This window comes from Sinocyclocheilus grahami, unplaced genomic scaffold, assembly GCF_001515645.1.
Source record: "Sinocyclocheilus grahami isolate Dianchi unplaced genomic scaffold, SAMN03320097.WGS_v1.1 scaffold163.1, whole genome shotgun sequence".
Lineage (NCBI taxonomy): Eukaryota > Metazoa > Chordata > Actinopteri > Cypriniformes > Cyprinidae > Sinocyclocheilus > Sinocyclocheilus grahami.
The window spans coordinates 918,334-940,115 of record NW_015505342.1 but is presented as its reverse complement, the minus strand read 5'-3'; the positions used below and the strand labels follow the sequence as shown (position 1 = coordinate 940,115).

At 34.0% G+C, this 21,782-nt stretch overlaps 1 protein-coding gene across 1 annotated transcript in view; it reads right to left on the bottom strand.

Annotated features, from left to right (window-relative positions):
- arhgef18b (rho/rac guanine nucleotide exchange factor (GEF) 18b) overlaps positions 1–21,782 on the bottom strand; it is a gene marked incomplete at its 5' end in the record, with an annotated part of 47,375 nt that overhangs the window by 19,617 nt on the left and 5,976 nt on the right. The window contains 9 exons of the mRNA XM_016282671.1: positions 67–184; positions 270–395; positions 1,120–1,370; positions 1,460–1,600; positions 4,938–5,044; positions 5,912–6,059; positions 8,963–8,999; positions 9,201–9,265; positions 19,739–19,940. Of these exons, the coding sequence (XP_016138157.1) occupies positions 67–184; positions 270–395; positions 1,120–1,370; positions 1,460–1,600; positions 4,938–5,044; positions 5,912–6,059; positions 8,963–8,999; positions 9,201–9,265; positions 19,739–19,940 (1,195 nt within the window). The remainder of the gene's footprint in view (positions 1–66; positions 185–269; positions 396–1,119; positions 1,371–1,459; positions 1,601–4,937; positions 5,045–5,911; positions 6,060–8,962; positions 9,000–9,200; positions 9,266–19,738; positions 19,941–21,782) is intronic.

Genomic DNA, 21,782 nt, shown 5'->3' with positions numbered 1-21,782 from the left:
AGAAAGTGTTTAGAACCTTGCACATCCATAATATCTGGATAGTTTCACTGGACTGCAACAACCAACCTTCTGTGTTGTGCAGGATGCGCTCCAGAAGAACAGGATACTTGGTGATTCGCTGTGTCACCAGCAAGATACACTCTGGAACGCCTAACCGCCGCACTATTGACAGATTACTGATTTTCTGAAACACAATAAGGGGAGAAAATGATTCAAAGCAACGCTGAGGAAATGTTAGCAACTTTGAGACTGTTAAGATCTCAACATACTCTCATGAGGTTCTGGAACTTCTTGTGGCTCTGCAGCTGCTCTTTGTAGTAGTTGACTGCTTCAGTGTGCCGACTGCAGAAATCCCCATAACTTTCCTTCATTCGCTCTCCAAGCTCTCCGGAAAACTGAAACAAAACAAGCAAAATAACTTCCTGCTTCATACACGCTGTTGTCACACTTCCTGCTTCTTACTTCCTTCCATGTGAAGCAGGAAGTGTGGGCCAGGAAATGTGAAGCAGGAAGTGTGGGCCAGGAAATATGACAACAGCATGACAGTTAAAAACAGGAAATGTGAGTGTAGAACAAGAAATGTGACAATAGGATGTTTGAAGCTGGAAGTGTAGGCCAGGAAATGTGACAATAGGATGTTTGAAACAGGAAGCGAAACAGGAAATGTGAAGCAGGAAGTGTGAAAACAGCAAGTGCAAAGGAGGAAACAAAATAGAAAATGCAGGGCAGGAGGTATGAACCAGGAAATATGACAACAGCATGACAGTAAAAGACAGGAAATGTGAGTGTAGAACAAGAAATGTGACAACAGGATGTTTGAAGTAGGATGTGTTAAACAGGAAATCTGAAGCATAAAGTGCAAGACAGGAAATGTGAAGCAGGAATTTTAGGGGAAAAAAAGTGTGAGATCAGGAAATGTAGAGAAGTGTGAAGCAGGAAATATGACACAGCAGGAAGTGTTTTGGCGAAAACACTGAATAAGGATGTTTTTAAAGCATAAACTGAGAGATACGAAATGTGAAGCAGAAAGCATAGGGCAAAAAGGTGTCAACAGGAAGCAGGAAATGTAGGGCAGGAAATGTGAAGCAGGAAGTATGGTACTAAATTTAGGGCACGCACCTGGGATATAAGGATATCTGAGAGTTTATGGATGACATAGTTGCATTCGCTGCCAGGCTGCAGGGACTCTGCGCGACGCTCCCGGAGGCGGGACAGGAAGTGGCTGTGCAGCTCCAGCAGGCTGTCCAGCCGGGGAAACAGACAGTCCAGCCTCCTGTCGTCCAGCTGTAGTGCCTCCCGCAGGTCTCGAGCGTAAACGCGGAGCATGATCTTGAGCGTCCACACGTGGTGTATCTCCGTCTGGATGAGCTCTGGAGGAGACAGGAACAGCTTTAGAGAAGATCTGGAAAACACTTTCTTGAAGTTCCCAGTGCAGTGTGGGTAGGTAAACAACACTAACCATATATAACATCCTGTCTCTTGATAATTTCCTTCGAATGTTTCTTTAAGAAGTGCTGATCCACAGCCAGATTCCAGGACTCCACCTCGAAATCTTGTGTGATGGCTTCCAGTTCCCCTCGTACTGTGGTGTAATACGCATCTGTGCACAATAACGATAAAGCTCAACATCCACACAGATCCTCAGTACAAAGTGTTGCTCAATGCTTTACAAAACCCCCTTCATAAATTACCCATGACACTTTATCATACGTTCTGGGCAGGGCAGGACTTAGGGGGGGCGGGGGCCCCTGGGCTTGAGGTTAAGTTTGGGCCCTATACCTACACTACAAATGCCCTCAAATAGAACATCACTATGGAGTAACACAAAATACACAAACATATGCTTTGAGGTTCATAAATAGTACAATTAATATGCAACATGTCTAGGCTATAGTCAAAGTTCAAATGTAATATTAAATATTCATTATAATATAATACACAGGATGTGTTCTCTCAGTTGAGAGATCAAAACCCTGAAATTACTTTGAGCAAAAAAAAAAAAAAAAAGCCAGATTTTGGCTTATTAGTATTATAAAAGTTATTGTAATTTCTGTGTCCTCTTATGTCAGGTTCTTATTTAATCAATAATTTCAATCGAATAAAAATACATGCTGACTAGCAACAAAATTCATAGATGGATTGTGCATAAATGTTAAGTTTAAATATAACATTTTACTGTAGAAATATTAAATGATTGCAAAAATGAAATAAGCTACTTTTTAAAATATGAAACTATAACCGCCAGTAGGAGGCAGCAAGTTACTGTCTTGATGAGCAGGGCTCCAGACTGCGACCATTTTTTCTGCCTGGGCGACTACAAAAAGCGGTCGCACAAAAAGCGACTTTTGTTTAAACACTGCGTTGTTTAACTCATAAGCGCTGCCATTTCTGTTGCATATGAGAAGAATCAAACGGCAAACGAAACTGCGCAGTGCTTCGAGTGTAGAGTGTGGTTTATACTTGCCGCGTCAGCAGGAGCGCGAAGGTGCGCGCAGCAAAAATGAAACTATGGATGGTTTTCAAGCTAAAGTAAAGTAAAAGACCGATTAAGAATAACAATTAATCAATCTTTTGTTTTAGTCCCAAAAAGTGAAAGGTGTGTAGATGTATGTAAGCAAAACAGACGAGCTTTTCTTGTAAAACGTGACGAAGTGAAGTTGAAAGTTAAAGCACCTGAAGCCCGGCTTATAACATAGCAAAAGAGGAATTCCCATTCACAAAATTCAAATCACAAATAATACTACTGATGAAAAAGAACGGTTAAAATGTTAACCACTTTCGTTTCATATAACTATAAACTATGATAAAAGATCATCAGCATGCATTGATTAATCCCATGTTGTAGCTAAAAATAAAAATATTGCGACCAAATCATGTGCGACCAACTGAGAAAGTTAGTCGCAAAAGAGCGACCAGTGGGAAGAATGAGTCTGGAGCCCTGATGAGTGAGTTGAATCAACCGATTAATTTAAAAAGCCGATTCATTTAACTTTGCAAACGACTGCACTTATAGCCTGATTGAATCATTTGCTGGTCCATGTAACACGGAAAAACAAAACACTGTTGTTCGGAGACGCAGCGGTTCTGCTGTTTGTTCGATTTTCTTTCTGATGGAGCAAAACGGAATTTTGTGTCTGAAAGTTACTCTGTAAGTTGTTGTTTATTGTACATTTGCGATCGTGCAGATATTCAAAAAAAGTACTCTTGTTTGTGTGATAGGCTAAGTCTTATATCATAGACATAGCTATGTTATAGAAACAGATCAATACGTGCGTCCTTCTATGTGAAATAATCATAAATACCAGTTTATGCTGTTTGATTGTGGCCTCGAAGGTCGTAGTTGTAAGCTCTAGCCCCGGCTGGCCCGTTTAGATCTTGCGTGCGCAGTGGAAATCAAGATTTTTATAGTTTTTAATTTAGTTTTATTTTAATATCGTTTTCAAATTTGCTATACAATTCAGTTTAGTTTTTATTAGTTTCATTAATATTGTTGTTAGTTTTAGTTTAGTTTTTATTTTGTGAACACATTTTTATTTAGTTTTTATATAGTTTAGTTTCAGTTTCAGTTTCAGTTTTAATTAAAGGTTAGCGGAATTAACAGATCACTTCCAGAGCGCAAGCCAAAGAAAGACATCGGCATAATTTAGCCTTGGTGAAGCAAATGTCTAGCGACACAAAATTAACACATGCTGAGATTGATTAAATGGTAAAAGTATACAAATATACGCCAAAATGAAGCAGTCAAGCAGTTTACTTTTTACTAAATAAATCTACACAAGTTGTGCTTAATGTCATATCTAATGATGTGTATTGAGATATTTAATATGACAATAAATGTAGGCTAATTTGGTTATGATGGTTAGATGTCTTTTTTCTTTTTTAACAATAATATATTGTAACTGTCGTGTCTTGTTCACTTTTCCGTGAACAACTGCACATAAATCATAACTGGGAGTAATGAAATTCAATAATAACAGCAATCGCATTAAGGCTCATATTTGAATATGTTCTTTTCATTTATTAAGAATTAGAAGCGCGTTTATGATGTGATTTAGCCTATGCACATTTCTCCGAAAGCCTGGCAGAGTGATCACAAGATGCTATGCTAAAGTTTTGTATTGTTTTCAGAAAGGATGCGTGTTCTCGTCTTTTTTTTTTCTGTAAATTATTGCGTTGTGCATCTGTTTTTCTTCAAAGCACCAACTTAGAATGCCTAATTTTGGTTTGCTTGCGTTACATGAAAAAATAAATAATTTTGCCTACCTAATGTAATAGATTTAATGCGAGTGCGGTTCGGGTTGTGACTCGCGGCCTTTATGTCAAACGGGTCTGGTCTGGTACAGAATTAAATTAGTGCTGCTGTTGGATAACGGGTCGAGTGTTCGGTTAAGTACTGCTGGTGCACGTTTACCAAACAGGACCCGTGCAGGACTCTGCTTTAAACTGCTTTGCGTCTCTGCATAAGATAACCTCACGTGTGCAATGCGCCATTTACAGGTATTTCCCTAAACTGCCGGCGCCACACCGCTCATATATTTTTCTGCCAAGGGATGAGAACGTAATGATTACGAAAACGATTTATTTTTGATAATTATTTTATTTCAGTTAGTTTTTCAATAACTGTTGTTAGTTTCGTTTTAGTTTTTCAATTATTTTGTCATTTTTATTTTATTTCAGTTTACGAAATAGTTTTTTCATCAATCGTTTTAGTCTTAGTTTTAGTTTTCGTTTACGAAAATAACCTTGGTGGAAATGCGGCTAATAATTTCTGAATTCTGGCTGGCATATAATGAACAAATCAAACAAATGTAAACGGGCAAAGGCGGGGCCCCCTACAAGGCGGGGCCCATGGGCTGCAGCCCACTCAAGCCCAATGGTAAGTCCGGCCATGGTTCTGGGTGTTCTCAATGTTTTGGCTTTGAAAATCAACCCCTCACCTTCAACGATGAGAGACTCGGGCATCGTGGAGGCGAGAGATACAGTGTCGTCAGCGGGGCGCTTCATCCTGAATGCGTCAACTTCATCCATCTCTCCTGTGATAGAGCTGCCAGAGAACATGAGCATGCAAACACTGCAGTAATTATATAGACATAATATATATATATATAAATAATACTATAAAAGACATTAAAAAAAAATTACAATTAAAAAAAAAATCGATGACAAAAACTAAATTATTAAAACATCAACTAAAATTAAAGCGAAAACAGAAAATATAATTAATAAAAAAATAATAATAATAGTAATGAAACTAAAACACCACTGGTGTGGATTTAATTTAAATAAAAATATTAATATTGAATATATTCTATTCAAATGTAATTATATAATTTAATAAAATATATACTAAATAAATAATGTGTATTTATATGATAATAAATGTATTACATTATAAATATTAATATTATTCAATTAATGTTACCAAATAAATATTAAAGTGCCATGTTAAAACTCATGGATGCACAATATATCGACAAGTATATTCGTAATAGTTGTACTGGTCATATGGTATATTCATAATGTATGTGGTTTTTTGTTGTTGTTTTACATTGTCAGCACAACATCAGGTTATAGGATTTAATGCATTAAAAAAAAAATACAGATTTATGATATTACCAATCATAATAAAAATTAAAAAGTAGAATTATTGTTAGTCAAATCACACCTATTTTAAATTGGATGATATTTTATGTTGAAAAACTTTAAAAACGTAAAAAGATATCATTAAACCAGGTGAAATGTATACATTTATAGTATTAAAACCTTTCGATCTTGGTCATAATAATAAAAAATAAAAAAAAAGTCTTTCACACTGGTGCATCCCAACATGTAGCAATTAAATATTTAGTCATATTTATCGTACAGCTTGTGTAAACCACAGCATGTATGACTGACGGCACACAGGACTCACCCGCTGTTGTTGTGGCTGACTGTAGGGTTGCTGGAGGCGGCTGGTTGGGTGTTGTGTCCTTTGGGTGGAACGGTCATACCTGAAGCAGAGCGAGACGTCCTGGACGAGCCATCGACGGGAGTCAGGGCAGAGCAGGGTTCCCTCAGAGCTGCAGAGAAACCAGATGGGTCAGTGCGGTAGCAGTGCCTCAAAAACGAGCGAGGCATCGAGTCGAGGAAGCGGTAGGTGAGTAAGTCACGATGGTGCAGGACTCGAACCCCGAGCCAGGAGACAGGGACACGAGCGCTCTTCCTCTGAGAACCACGGACTCTGGGTAAAGCCAGTGCCATGATGCCTGACTCTACACTGGATATCAGAAAACACTGATGGAGAGGAAGACGGTGGGCTTTATAAAGTGGAGAGTCTCGCCTCCCTCCCGTCACTGTCCTGTTGAGCCGGAGGATGCTTTGATGCAACAGGCGAGGGTCTGCGTCTCACCGTCAGATTAATGTGAGCATGTAAACCATTATCATCTCCAGAGAGAACCTGACAGCTAATGTTAATTTGAATAACAAATAATAATGATTTTTTGTGTTAAGAAATATGAATAAATTCAGCTTTATTAGGCTATGCAGCAAATTAAACATGATAAACAATCTTATAAAATGAAAATTTTTAAATGCTGCATTTGTATTTAATAAAATTATAAACATACATGTACAGTAGTAGTAATAATAATAATAGTAAAAAGGCAATATAATAGCATATTCTTAAATAATGTTTATATTTTTAGATATATCTATAAATATTAAATTTTTATATTATTAATGAATACTTATTTTATATTTTTAAAAATCTAAATGAATTTAACTTTATTAGCCAATGCAGCAAATTAAACAAACACAAACAACTTAATAATAACAATCAGTACTTCATAATTAAAAATATATCATAAAAATAAATTATGTATTTTGTGCATTTTTAAATCGTTTTAATATATTTACATTTTTATAAACTCGCCTAATTTAAAATTTATTAAACCACCCTAATAAAATTTTAAATGAAAAATTAATTCATTTAATCAATTAATTAATTTTTTAATGAACATGACAAAAACTACAGGTCTCAAAATTCAAGCTATCCTATCTCTACCGCATTTATGTCTGCATTGTTTGTATTGCTGCTAAGTTACCAATATTCAGCTGTAGCCCCTTTATGCAATTACAAGATGATGTGCTTCCAGAAGGCTCTGGGTGAAGCATTTCCAGATGTTTTCCGCTGGGAAGTGAAGCATTACAAGCTTCAGCCGCGGTTCTTAAAGCAATTACCACCTTGGCCGCGGTCACAGCAGGAGCTGTTTAACGAGACCTCCAGAGCTCAGGAGGAAATCGCCACACCGCACTACACTAGCAAACAACACATCATCTCAATACAGAGGGTCATCCGGTTTATTTCATGACACAACCTTACAAAACGACAAGAGCAGAATGGCTGGGAAGGAAAAAGCTACCATCAACTTACTTGAAATGCTACTCTTCTACTACTACCACCAAGTACAACTGTGTCCAAGCCACAGCATGAGCAGTAAATCTTGATCAGATTTGTGGGGTAATTAATTGGAGAAGCGTGATTAACCTCTTAAGTGCTTCTCTGAGTGAAGGTGAAAACGAGAACAACAGCTAGATGACCTTAATTTGCTCTCAGGGGACTCCCATAAGCATCTGCTGCCCAGCGTTCATTAAACCAAACAAGCTCCTCGTGCAGCTACGAGACAGGACTAAACAGCAGATTAGCAGAGGAAAAACTGAGGGAAATGTTGTTTTTGAGATCATTTACAGGTGCTTATTAACCAGCTTATCAACCAGTCACATCTCACTTGTTGTACATTATGCCAGTGTTGTTATTGTTAACTAGAGCTAAAAATATTCAAAATGATTTTTTAATTGAAATAAAGCAAAATATAAATGTTAGATGAAAAACTTAAATGAAAATTAATGTTATGCTATGGCAACTAACTGAAGCACTAAAACTGAAAAATAAAAACTAAACAGAAATATAAAACAACAAAAGAAAATGACAAGCACATAATTACAAACTAAAATGAAAGTAAAATATGAAAATGAAAATATTTTTTAAAAAGCGCATTCAAAACTTTAAGAAATATTAGAATAGTTTATAAATAAAACTAAAACAACACTGTTGCACACGTAATTAAACACACTCAGCAAAAACGTCCATTCTCACAAAGCATTTGAGAAATCCAATTCAATTTAATGAATTGATTCGTTCGAGTTCATTTAAATGAACCAAATCAAAAAAATGATTTACTCGCTTAAAAATGATTCACTGACTCAAATGATCTACAGATTAAAAAAAATTTTTTTTAATGATTTACCAATTCAAAACTGATTCAAGCAATTCAAAAACTGATTCAAGCAATTCAATCAAAAAATTATTTACTCGCTTAAAAATGATTCACTGACTCAAATGATCTACAGATTTAAAAAAAATTTTTTTTAAATGATTTACCAATTCAAAACTGATTCAAGCAATTCAAAAACTGATTCAAGCAATTCAAAAACTGATTCAAGCTAATTCATTTGACTCCCCAATCCTGATGCCTGTGTGACAATTTACAATGAAATTATGATTTTATAGTTATAAATAATAAAAAATACAAATAATTTTACAAAATATCTAATATTTGATCAAATTCTAACATTCATTACTGGGTTTTCTGGATTTATTGATAATATTTAGAGTAAATTACTTGGTTCAAATGCTGTTTAATGCTGTTACAGTACTTTAACAGAGATTCTCATCATTTTTGTTGAAAAAAATGATTTGATTGAAAAAAGAAAAACATAACATGATTTAAAACCACAGTGCCCCATTAAATAAATTCAATATTAACCCCCATAACCTTGTGTTTTTCAAAAGGGTCTTGACTGTAGTTTAACTACTTTCAGTATCATTAAATTTACAAACCTACAAAATTGTTTCAAGTCTTCAACATGCCATCGTTTCAAGGATATGACACGATATATGATATGAACGCTAAAAACCGCTTACCTTGACTATGCGACTGAGTTGCGGCGTTTGACGTCTTCTGCACCGAGTGAAAAAACAAACAAACACGGTTTTACTAACACAGTGAGCGGCTTAGTTCATCATTTACAGCAAACCACACCCTGCCACTCCTCTGACCAAAGAAACTCGTTTACTGTCTGTAGGAACTTGATTCATTTGATTCAACCAAACTCGGTGTGAAGTTTGTTCGGCTAAAAGTCGAAATGTGAACGAATCTTACCTTGTTTTTGCTGCTGCACTCGGGCAGCAGGTTCTTGCAGCTCTTGTGGACGTTGACGGCGCAGTCTGATGTCCAAACACAGATCCCAGCGGTGGAGAGAGGGACAGGTTAGTGCTCTTATCAAAACCAGTTTATCAGACTGTCCCATAAACTGAGTTTACATGTGAAGGGGAGGACTTGAAGAACAGGGGCGAATGTCATAATGCTGCGGGGACTTCTTTCATTTTAAAAGAACATCAAAGAAGTAATATTCGAAACGCACTAATAAATCTGGCAGGCATTTGTATTTAAAAGTATAATCAGATATACAATAAAGTGTTTTTTTTTCTCCATAACGTTGGTTTCTGCTACAAGACCTGATAACGCCAGCAAACAAACTTTCTAAAATATCTGTGCAGGTTTATTGGGGGTAGAGAGCTTTCAGAAGCACTCATTATCATCCATTCAAAAGACCTCTGCCACATCCCTGCGGGCCATTTTCCACGTTTCACCCCACAAAGGGACGGATTCCGTCCATTTAGCCACAAATCTAAATAGAAACACAACAAACTGAGGGTCTGATCAATGCCTGCTACTTCACAGGACCTCCAGAGCAGAAAACACTGACATCTGACAAACTTCATCTTATACAACGGAACTTTAAGACACTTCATTCCATAGAAACACGAAAACTGACAAATATGTAACATAAAATCTAAATTTGTAGCTTTTAGTCCATGTCTATTGGTTTTGAGGACATTTATATAATGCTAGTGTGAATGCTGAATTTCCAGCAGACGTATACATTTAAGTGCACTTTAATTCTTTCTCAACTAGTTCAAAACGCCATATATAACTTTGTCCAACAAAATGCTGTCAAAAATGAAAATGTCTCTCTATTTTATACTAACTGCTAGCATATAGCTATAATATGTTGTTTGGATAATTACTCAACAACTATTCATACTGATGTAAGAAATGTGTAGCTTAACAATTAGACAGCTTAAAATTTGTTCACTGTATTATGTAGATAACGAAACCACTCTGCATAAACAATGGCATGAATAATAATAATTATTATTACTACTACTACAACATTTTAAATTGTAAGTTATATTAAAATATTCATAATTAATGAAATACTTCATAAGACTTTCTTAATAATTAAATACTCCATAAGTCTTTTTTGTTGAAGCATAACTATAATTTAGTTATTCTCAAATTCCCTTTTACCAGACGGTATTTTCCCCCAGATTTCAAAACAAATTTACATAAACATTAATAAATAATAATACAAATTTAAATATTCATGTCTATTAATATAGTATAATCTTTATTTAGTTAGTGCCAATAAGAAATAACTAATTTCAGAACACCACAAGGCCGAATGAACTATTAATAAGATAGGATGTAATATTCAACACATTGCCGTATTAAAAATGAAATGTAATGTTAAATTAGAATTCAAAGTCAAATTCTTGATTTTGTCCAACTTCAAAATTTAAGGCAAGCATTACTAACACTATTCCCTTTTACCAGACGGTATTTTCCCCCAGATTTCAAAACAAATTTACATAAACATTAATAAATAATAATACAAATTTAAATATTCATGTCTATTAATATAGTATAATCTTTATTTAGTTAGTGCCAATAAGAAATAAACAATTACAACAATCAATCCTACATATCTGTAACTGCACAAAAAATAATCTGCATTGTAAACAGAAACTTAAATAATAATAATAATAATAATAATGTAAATATTAGTAATAATAAATGTGATCATAAATAATAATAAAATGTAATTATATATCAATAACAAATTATTGTTTTACATTTAAAAATATAAATAAAAGTATATTTAAATGTATTTTTGTGCAATAAATAGAACTGATTATTTAATCATTTTGCTTTTTGACAATAAATAAATGACTATACTACAACAACAGACAGATGTATTGTGAATTTTTTGAGTTATTAATATGCATTGTAAAAAGAAACTTGGCAATATAAATGTTAATAAAAATAGTGTAATATGAATTATGTACACTATTACTATTAACAATTTATATTTTTTATTAAAAATATATACATTTATTCATGTTTACTTCGGTTTTTGGACAATAACAATGCCGATTATACTATAACAAATGACAGATGTGGCTATTTTAATTTATTTTTATGCATTGTAAATAGAAACTTAATAATAAACATTTCTCATGGACTGTAATGTATTATGATTTATTATAGTATATTATATACTGTATTTTTAATAACAAAAAAAAATACATTTATTGTTAAATCAGAACCAAAATGTATTTATAAAAAGTGATGAATTTGTATAATTTTATATTTCATTACAATTACTTCTCACTTTTACTACAGATCCCCCCCTAACTTACCACACTTACAATTTTTGCCTGGTGGACAATAACTAGCAAACAACAACAACAACAACAACAGACAACACACCCTAGCAACCACATAACAACCAGCCAGAACACCCTAGCAACCACATAACCCCTAGCAACCACATAACAACCAGCCAGAACACCCTAGCAACCACATAACCCCTAGCAACCACATAACAACCAGCCAGAACACCCTAGCAACCACATAACCCCTAGCAACCACATAACAACCAGCCAGAACACCCTAGCAACCACATAACCCCTAGCAACCACATAACAACCAGCCAGAACACCCTAGCAACCACATAACCCCTAGCAACCACATAACAACCAGCCAGAACACCCTAGCAAGCACATAACAACCAGCCAGAACACCCTAGCAAGCACATAACAACCAGCCAGAACACCCTAGCAAGCACATAACAACCAGCCAGAACACCCTAGCAAGCACATAACAACCAGCCAAAATAAAAATTGTGTTTGTCACAAAAAAAAAAAAAAAAAAAAAGTAAAATAAAATATAGAAGTAAAGAAAAATTAACTTCTGTTATCCATATCAGTTTTTGGAAATAAACATGGCATAAATACAAATATATATCAATAACACTAATAATAATAATAACAGTTCATTATTATTATTATTATAATATATTAATATATTACATTAATATTTCACACAAATGAATCCAAATAAAATAGAAAAAAAATTAAAATAAAAAAAATAAAACCTTAACATCTGTTTTTAAACACAAACATGGCATTATATTAGATAATATTTTCATATTAGATTTATTATATTAGAATATTATTCATGCATAATATGATATATCATGCATGAATAATAACGCATAGTTATTAAAAATAAAACAGAAGTAAAAAAAATTCAATCTAACAGTTTTCATACAAAAACGATCTATTAATCATAAAAATTAATCTCAGTTGATCTTTATTCTTTAATAATCATTGTTATTAAATAGTTTATTAAACAATGTTTTTTTTTAAAAATCATTTAAAAAATATATATAATATATTTGAATTCATTTTTAAAATGTAGAATAATTAAATACTTTTTTTTTTAATTGTTGAGAAACGTAAACAATATATTATATAATATAGCTAGCACATCGCATTTAAACAAGTTCAAATAAACCCTTCGAAATGTATCCAGTCAAGTCCAGACCAGCATAAACTGTAAGAGGCAGAATTCCAAAATCCCATTCATTTTAGCAATTCAGCAAATCACTTTGATTCTTAATAATAAATGGAAATAAAACACTTCTGTCTGTGACCAACATTAAGGAAGTCCAGAGAAAGGCTTTATTCAAAGATCAAGATCAAGCGAACGTCTAATGACTTTCTGGAACATCAAATATGCCTGAAAACGGAACAAGAACTCGAACTCCACGATTAGCTCCCTGAGGATCATTCATAATCCTGTTATCACATCACATGATCTGCTCGCTGGAATGTGAACGTGGGTGTTTTAAGAAGCGTGACATGTGGTTATTTATCTCACGCTCTGACAAACACCTAAAAACCAGCTTGGGTCAGCAAACCTGGGACATCAAAGAGCAGCTTCAGAGGAGCCGACGGGACGGGTGTACCTGACAGCGCTCAGGCATGCGGAGGGGGGACTCACTGAAGTGAGCGACTGCTGCCAAACACAGTTAGCAGCATGTGACTGTCCAGCTTAAGAACAGCTCCATCAGGACAGGAGGACCTCAAACACCATTATTCCTCCAAAAACAGACTGAAAGTGCCTACAAATGTCAACAAAGCCACAAGAATTACACTGAAACAAACTCTTCTCACATTTGCTGCTTCCAGCTACATGAATCTTTTACTTCTGAATCACAAAATAACTAATTTCAGAACACCACAAGGCCGAATGAACTATTAATAAGATAGGATGTAATATTCAACACATTGTCGTATTAAAAATGAAATGTAATGTTAAATTAGAATTCAAAGTCAAATTCTTGATTTTGTCCAACTTCAAAATTTAAGGCAAGCATTACTAACACTATTCCCTTTTACCAGACGGTATTTTCCCCCAGATTTCAAAACAAATTTACATAAACATTAATAAATAATAATACAAATTTAAATATTCATGTCTATTAATATAGTATAATCTTTATTTAGTTAGTGCCAATAAGAAATAAACAATTACAACAATCAATCCTACATATCTGTAACTGCACAAAAAATAATCTGCATTGTAAACAGAAACTTAAATAATAATAATAATAATAATAATGTAAATATTAGTAATAATAAATGTGATCATAAATAATAATAAAATGTAATTATATATCAATAACAAATTATTGTTTTACATTTAAAAATATAAATAAAAGTATATTTAAATGTATTTTTGTGCAATAAATAGAACTGATTATTTAATCATTTTGCTTTTTGACAATAAATAAATGACTATACTACAACAACAGACAGATGTATTGTGAATTTTTTGAGTTATTAATATGCATTGTAAAAAGAAACTTGGCAATATAAATGTTAATAAAAATAGTGTAATATGAATTATGTACACTATTACTATTAACAATTTATATTTTTTTATTAAAAATATATACATTTATTCATGTTTACTTCGGTTTTTGGACAATAACAATGCCGATTATACTATAACAAATGACAGATGTGGCTATTTTAATTTATTTTTATGCATTGTAAATAGAAACTTAATAATAAACATTTCTCATGGACTGTAATGTATTATGATTTATTATAGTATATTATATACTGTATTTTTAATAACAAAAAAAAATACATTTATTGTTAAATCAGAACCAAAATGTATTTATAAAAAGTGATGAATTTGTATAATTTTATATTTCATTACAATTACTTCTCACTTTTACTACAGATCCCCCCCTAACTTACCACACTTACAATTTTTGCCTGGTGGACAATAACTAGCAAACAACAACAACAACAACAGACAACACACCCTAGCAACCACATAACAACCAGCCAGAACACCCTAGCAACCACATACACCCTAGCAAGCACATAACAACCAGCCAGAACACCCTAGCAACTCATTCTGGTGGCAACGTGATGCCATTATTGATTAGCTAGGTCTTGTGTTGCAATGTTTACATGTTAATTTTTTTTCTAGCTGCACACAATGATCTCAATGTAATGCAATTAGCCAAACGAACGACTACGATGAATAAATTAACGACAGTGATGAATACAGCCTGCCAACTAACATGTCTGCGAGTGTTTGACTGAAGTTCCTGGAGTCCAGCATAAACACTGACCTGGCTGACTAGCCAATGAAACTAAACACAATGGCCAGCTGACCTCTTAACCAGCAACTGAGCAAACTTTCAGCTATTTTAACACAACTGTCATTTAAAAAGTTAAAAAGAGCCACCTGTAGCTGAACGTTTACCTATAAGAAGCTAAAACGCAGCCGTTCGAAAAGAGTTTGAAGGCGTTTTAGCGGCTCTGTGTTTATTAGCTCTGTTAGCAAACACCTGCTACTCTGAACAAACTCACCGTTTATGACGCCGTGGACGCGCTTTACGGCCTCGTCGCCTCAAACATCACTCAGGTTACTATGACAGCCGCACAAAAACACACGACACATCACCTGGCAACCTAAAAAAGCAGCGCCAATCGCGACTGCTGTATGTAGATTGACTGTCCCAGTACTGCGCCGCGCGGCATTATGGGACCAGAGGCGCATTCCACACAGGCTGAGTCCCAAATTTAAAGCGACAGGCGCGATTTTGGAATGTTTGGAGTGGTTTGAATTTTCAGTGTGGTTGTGAGTCAATAAATAATAAAATAAATAGTACATATATATATATATATAAAAATACATTTTAAAAATATATTTTATCATTTTAATCTTCCTTTTATTTTCACATATTTTAATGAATCATGAATGGATGAGAAACTCTGTCCATCCATCCATCATTTTATCCATTAACTAAAAGATAACCCTTTTATTTTCACATATTTTAATGAATCATGAATGGATGAGAAAATCTGTCCATCCATCCATCATTTTATCCATTAACTAAAAGATAACATAAAAAAAGGGAAAAATATATAAACTAAGGATTTGTTTATTTGTGTAACAAACAAACAAATGTGATCCTTGCAGGGTTTTTGGGATTTACTTTCTAGAATATATAAATTCTAAATATATCAGCAAGCATACATTTTCACATATTTCCATAATGAATGGATACAATTTTAAGTTTTAGTTTCTAAAAATATATATATATAAAAAAAACATATCTATTCAGCCAACCATCCATCCATCATTTTATCAATTTTACTTTTTAAAAAAAAATTTATCAAAAGTATTTTTTTTATTAAATAGGAAAGATTTGGAAAAAATACACATAGAAATTGTTTATTTGTCAGCCTAGTTTTGGATACTATCTATGTATAGCTTGGTCAACATCCTGCAGAACTGTAGTATTTATTGTATGTAGGATTGCACTAGTGTTTCTTTTTCGTTTTGGAAAAAACCTTCAGTGTATTTGTACACTACATTTCTTAAAATCTTTTTATAATGCATTTTAAAACATATAAATAAAACATTTTTTAAAAGTCTTTATTGGTGTGCAGAAAATATTTGTGATCGTTCTATGGACTTTGGGATTTACTTTCTATTTTTTGCGTTGTAATTTAAATATAAAATACACACAAATAAAATATAATATCATTCTATCTATCCACCAATTTAGATCCCTGAAAATATAAAAAAATATTGAAAATAAAAAAAAATAGGATTTTCTCTTTATGTGTAAACAAACAAATAAATATGTGATTGATTGATAAATATTGATCCAATGTGATCCTTGTATGGTTTTTGTGACTTACGTAAAAAGATTTTATTTTTTCTGTCATAGTGCAAATATTAAATGCAAAATATAGCCTTAGTTGCTATACATGTTAACAATGGAAATGTTACTAGCCCTGATCTACCCTTTTACCAAATTTCGTTTAAATGAAGTCACCCATAATCTGCAAATCCATCAGAAGTTTGCTGATGACATATCACGGCGCATTACAGATCTAGTGTAATATTTCAACGTCAAACTAGTGTTAGGGTTGTGCTGATACATCATATCGTGTATCGACGCTAGTCCGAGATATCGCCTTAAATTTGACAATATCGAGAGACGATTATTATTATTATCTTAATTAATATTAGGGCATATTTGTTCCATCATATTTCTTTTCCCGCATTTTTACAGTGTTGAGCATTATAACCAATCACACACGATTCCGTTGAGCTTATGAATGCAGCGGCCAATCAGAGGCGTTCAGATGAGTCATCGCTGAAATACCGGAGTTTTGTTGTTCAGCACGCGCGATCGCTGACTGAATTCTGATCTCTCGCAAATTCTCTCATCATAAACAAAAAAGTGCAGATGCGAGTACGTTGTAAGTATAAGAGATTTATTCATCAAATACAGTGCCGATAGCTTCACTGATTATAACGGGAGTGCATAAACTCGCGCTATACTGAAGTCAGTCTTGATGTTCTTTGATAATGTAAATATTCTTTGCTCGTTTTCTGTAGCTGCGGTTTGAATAATCGAGGAAATGTAAGCTTTATAATTAGTAACTTACAATGTTTCTATTAAACTGTTGCTATGCTAAATACTAATTCATTAAAAAGTCATATTTTATGTGTAATAGTAATATATTTGATCAAATGTTTGACATGACATCCATATGCTGCTTGCCTAAAAAGACATCATGTGTAGTCGATAGATTACACTAACATTAGGCTGCTTTTAGTCTAGTAAATAATGAAATTATTTAGCATGATAAATATCGTGTATCTCTCGGTGATCTCACTGGCTGATGATAGGACGATATGACTACGAAGCATATCGCCCAACACTAGTAGTGATTACTTTATGCCTCCTGTAATAAACCTGAACGTGAATGATCATGACTGGTTAAAGAGAGAATCCCTCCTCTGAAGCCTCAAGTCTAAGGAAATACATCAGCATGACTTGTTTAATAAGCAGTGCCACGCAAAGAGTCATACATAATATTTCCCAGTCGCCACCTGGGCTTTAAATTTACAGCTTGGACTTGATGACGGTTGCTTTTGTCACTCTGAATAAACACACGAGTCACTCTTAAGACAAGCACACTGTCCAGGGGATACCACATATACCAACAATATATATACACGTTTTATATTCATCATAAATGTTATTAAATATTAATAGATTTTTATTATACTGTATATTAAAGCTGATTTGATCAAATTAAGGTGGAAACATGCAACAAATTAATGTAACCCCCCCCAAATCTATTTTTAATCTTCTTATTTGCTAGAGTAGAATATGAGGGGAATATGAGGCATTAAGGAACTCAAAGTTACAGCAACACTTTTGTTTCTCCTTTTCTGTAAAGTCTGGCATTGACAAACATTGAATACAAAAAAAGTCTTCCTAAAATAGGGAAATAAACAGTCAACAAATTAACTCAGTTTCTAAATGAGCATCTTCAGGAACTTACTGAAACAACTTGTGACTTATTTGAAGTGACACTAATGGTAAACACCAATGTAGTGCTGAATTAATGACCCTGGTACCTTACAACACAGTGATTCTTAAAGGGACAGATCCCCTAAAAAATCTAAATTAAAATGACATGATGTGTAGCCAAGTATAGTGTCCTATACTCAGAATTTGTGATCTACATTTCACCCATCCAAGTGCACACACACACACCCGGAGCAGTGGGCACCCATTTTTGCTGTGGAGCCCAGAGAGCAGTTGGGGGTTCGGTGCCTTGCTCAAGGGTCTCACCTCAGTCGTGGTATTGAAGGTGGAATAGAGCACAGTACATTCACTTCCCCCACCTACAATCCCTGCCGGTACAGAGACTCGAACCTTCAACCTTTATTTTCTTTTTACAGAAACCCTGAATGGCCAACAACATCTTAAGCATTATGGTATTATTTACCACCCGTACATCATTACAAACCCAAACAAACAAACAAACAAACCACAACAGAAAAGTAGTCCGATTAAAAAAATATATATATTTTCATATGTTAGCATGAGACTTTAAAAGACTTGGAATATAGTCATTTGGACTATGTTTACTACTTTATGCTCGTTTATATATATATATATATATATATAAATAAATAAAATACTATCTTTTACCAACAAAAAAAGTTATGTTTTAATATACAAAAAAATAAAATAAAAAAAATCTACAAACAAACAAAGAGACAAAACATATACAATATAAGTATATAAATATGCATAGTACTATCATTCCATCTATCCATCAAAATAAATAGCTGAAAATATAGCGGAAAATATAAAAACAATACAACAACAAAACCAATGGCATTGCGATTTTGTGTAAACAAAACAAACAAACAAACACAAAATAAATAAATAAATGCGATCCTTGCATGGTTTTTGGGATTTACGTTCTAGAACAAATTACAAATAATAAGATTTTTAAAAACTATAGTTCCTTGAATGTTTTATGGGATTTACCTATTATTTACTTAAAATACATGTTCTATTTTTATGTCATTCATGTTATTTATAATTATAAATAATCATAATAGTATTTATTTCAGTGAATAATTTATGCTGAATTTATGTATTTTTTTAAATTTAAATTTAAGAAAAAAAACAGGGCTAGACACCCTTTATATTTATTATTTTTGTTAAACAAAAACAAATAACCAACCAAACAAAAACAAACAAATAAATAAAATGTGAAATGCAAAACATATATTTATAATAAAGGCCATTTGAATTTTGGGTGAACTGTCCCTTTAAGTTCTCTTGTAAACTCCCTCAGTCACTAGAAACCTGATCAAATCAAACTAGTTCATCTGTAGGCAGACCCGCAGTTCTCCGCAGCACAAAGCAGGTTGCAAAACAGCGGAAGCTCGAGCAACATTGCTTCACGTGACAGACTGAGTCAGTGGGTCAAGAGGCTGATAGATTAACACAGCTCATAATCGAAGGAAACCCCGTGAAAGATGCAATAGCCCCATTAAAACTGTGAGAAAGTCTTGGGTTGACTGTGACATGCACTCTGGTGGAGCAGCTGAGCGCATGCACAGGTGTGTGTTTGTGGTCGTGGGTTACTCACTCAAGCACTGCAGGCCATGCTTCCTCTGCAGGGTCTTGCTGCACAGTGAACATGTCGCCCAGGTGGAGAATGAGCCAGGCACGAGCTGGTGGCCGCTCACGCTGCGGCGCCGCACTTTCACACGCTCACGCAACTCTTTCTCTTTGTCCTTGTCTCTCTCTCTGCTTTTCTCTTTCTGCTGCTCTCTCTCTCGAGTCTTACCCTGAAAACAGAGGAATCAAGAGACGTGTAACTTTAACATATCATAGTTACCAAAAGACAGAAAAAAAAAAATTTCACCAAAAATGTCCAGGATGTATTTCACCCAAAAGCAAAATAAATAAATAATAATAATAATAATAATAATAAAAATACATATAATTTTATTGATATTTATAATTCAACATGCTATTTTATATACAAAAAAATAAACAAGTAAAATATATTTTTATTAAATATAAGTTGCAAAGGACATACATCATGTTAGTATTTGTTTCGGTCAATTCAATATTTTTTAATGTAATTTTAGGAAAGACTGGATAAATTTAGGCATATATTTAAGGTTTTACTTTATTATTATTTCATGACAATTAAGTCCATTTTTCAACAAATTATAAAATTAAAAATATATAGAATATAAAGCATAAAGTACATTTGTCAGTATACATGGTGGTATTTGTTTCAGTGAATATAATTTTTGTTGAATTTTAATGTAATTATTTAATTTGTTTAATTTATTTTAAAATCTAATTTAACTATAGATTAATTATTATTATCATACATACACACACACATACATATATATATATATATATATATAAAACATTTATTGGTTCCGTGGAGTTTCAAAAAGTTACAGGTTATTCAGATCAGTGTTTTGGTTTCTGGGTTTTTGAAAGTACCAGAACATAGTTTATCTATAGAACTACAGAATAAAAAAAAGGTCATTGTGGAAGACTTTAAATGGTAAAATGTGTGTTTTGCTTCTTTTAATCCAAGAATTCCTCCTGACATAATTAGCATTGGATTTATCTGATTGCGTCAAAGCTACCACCCATTAAAACCTGACTGGAGTTTTCTGCCTAATTGGAGAATCATTTCACTAACCTCCAGCCTCTCTGGCAGCCTGCTTAGAAGTCTCCAGTATGCGGGAGACTCTGTCAGCTTGGGATTTTTCATCAGTCGCGAGAATCTCAGATCTGGAATATACTGTCTTTGCTGGTGTAGGTGGCTTCTGTTGTTAAAACCAAATCATGTGAAAATATCATCAATAAGAGTTACGGCATAGGAAGCTAACCCTGCTCCTGGAGGGATACCTTCTGGCTAGAATTCAGTTCCACCCCTGCTCCAGCACACCGGTCTTTCATTTTCAAGTAATCCTGAGCACCTTGATTAGCTTGTTCAGGTATGTTTGGTTAGGGTTGGAGTTAAACTCAGCAGGACGGTAGTCCTCCAGGAGCAGGAGTATGGTTTATAGAGCTATGTGAAAGTCTTGCTCTGTTCATACTAAGACACAGATTTCCGTAAAGACATTTACTGTTTTTTTGGGGCTTTCACTTTCCACAGCACCCGCCGTTTCTTCCACTGAGCTTTCGGAGAAGGAGGAAGATGGTAGAAGGGGACTTTTGGTCAAACAGTGGACCTCTCTTTCCCCATCACTGTCAATGCCATTAGTGTCTAGACTGAACCTACACAACATAACCGAGCAATTTTTACATACACGCATACAACAGTGTGACACACTCCGTTACCAAACAAATGACAAACACTTCTAAAAGATTTTCTAACATCACAGTTAGATATGGCAATGACATTTAGACATTTTTTGAGGACCACCATTTGGGCCCACTGAAAAAGTGAGTCTTACCTTCTTCCCAGGTCAATCGGCGACACTGGCACTTCCCAGCTGTGTCTACGTGATGTGGACATGGATCTAACCAATGCAGGAAAGTTATCCGTGTCTGAGTCCTCATCTTGCTCGGATTCCGGATAATCCTGGAACTCTGAATTTCTGATAGCAACCAAGCGATCCATGGTATCCCCTCCAGTGGAAATCACGGTGTTG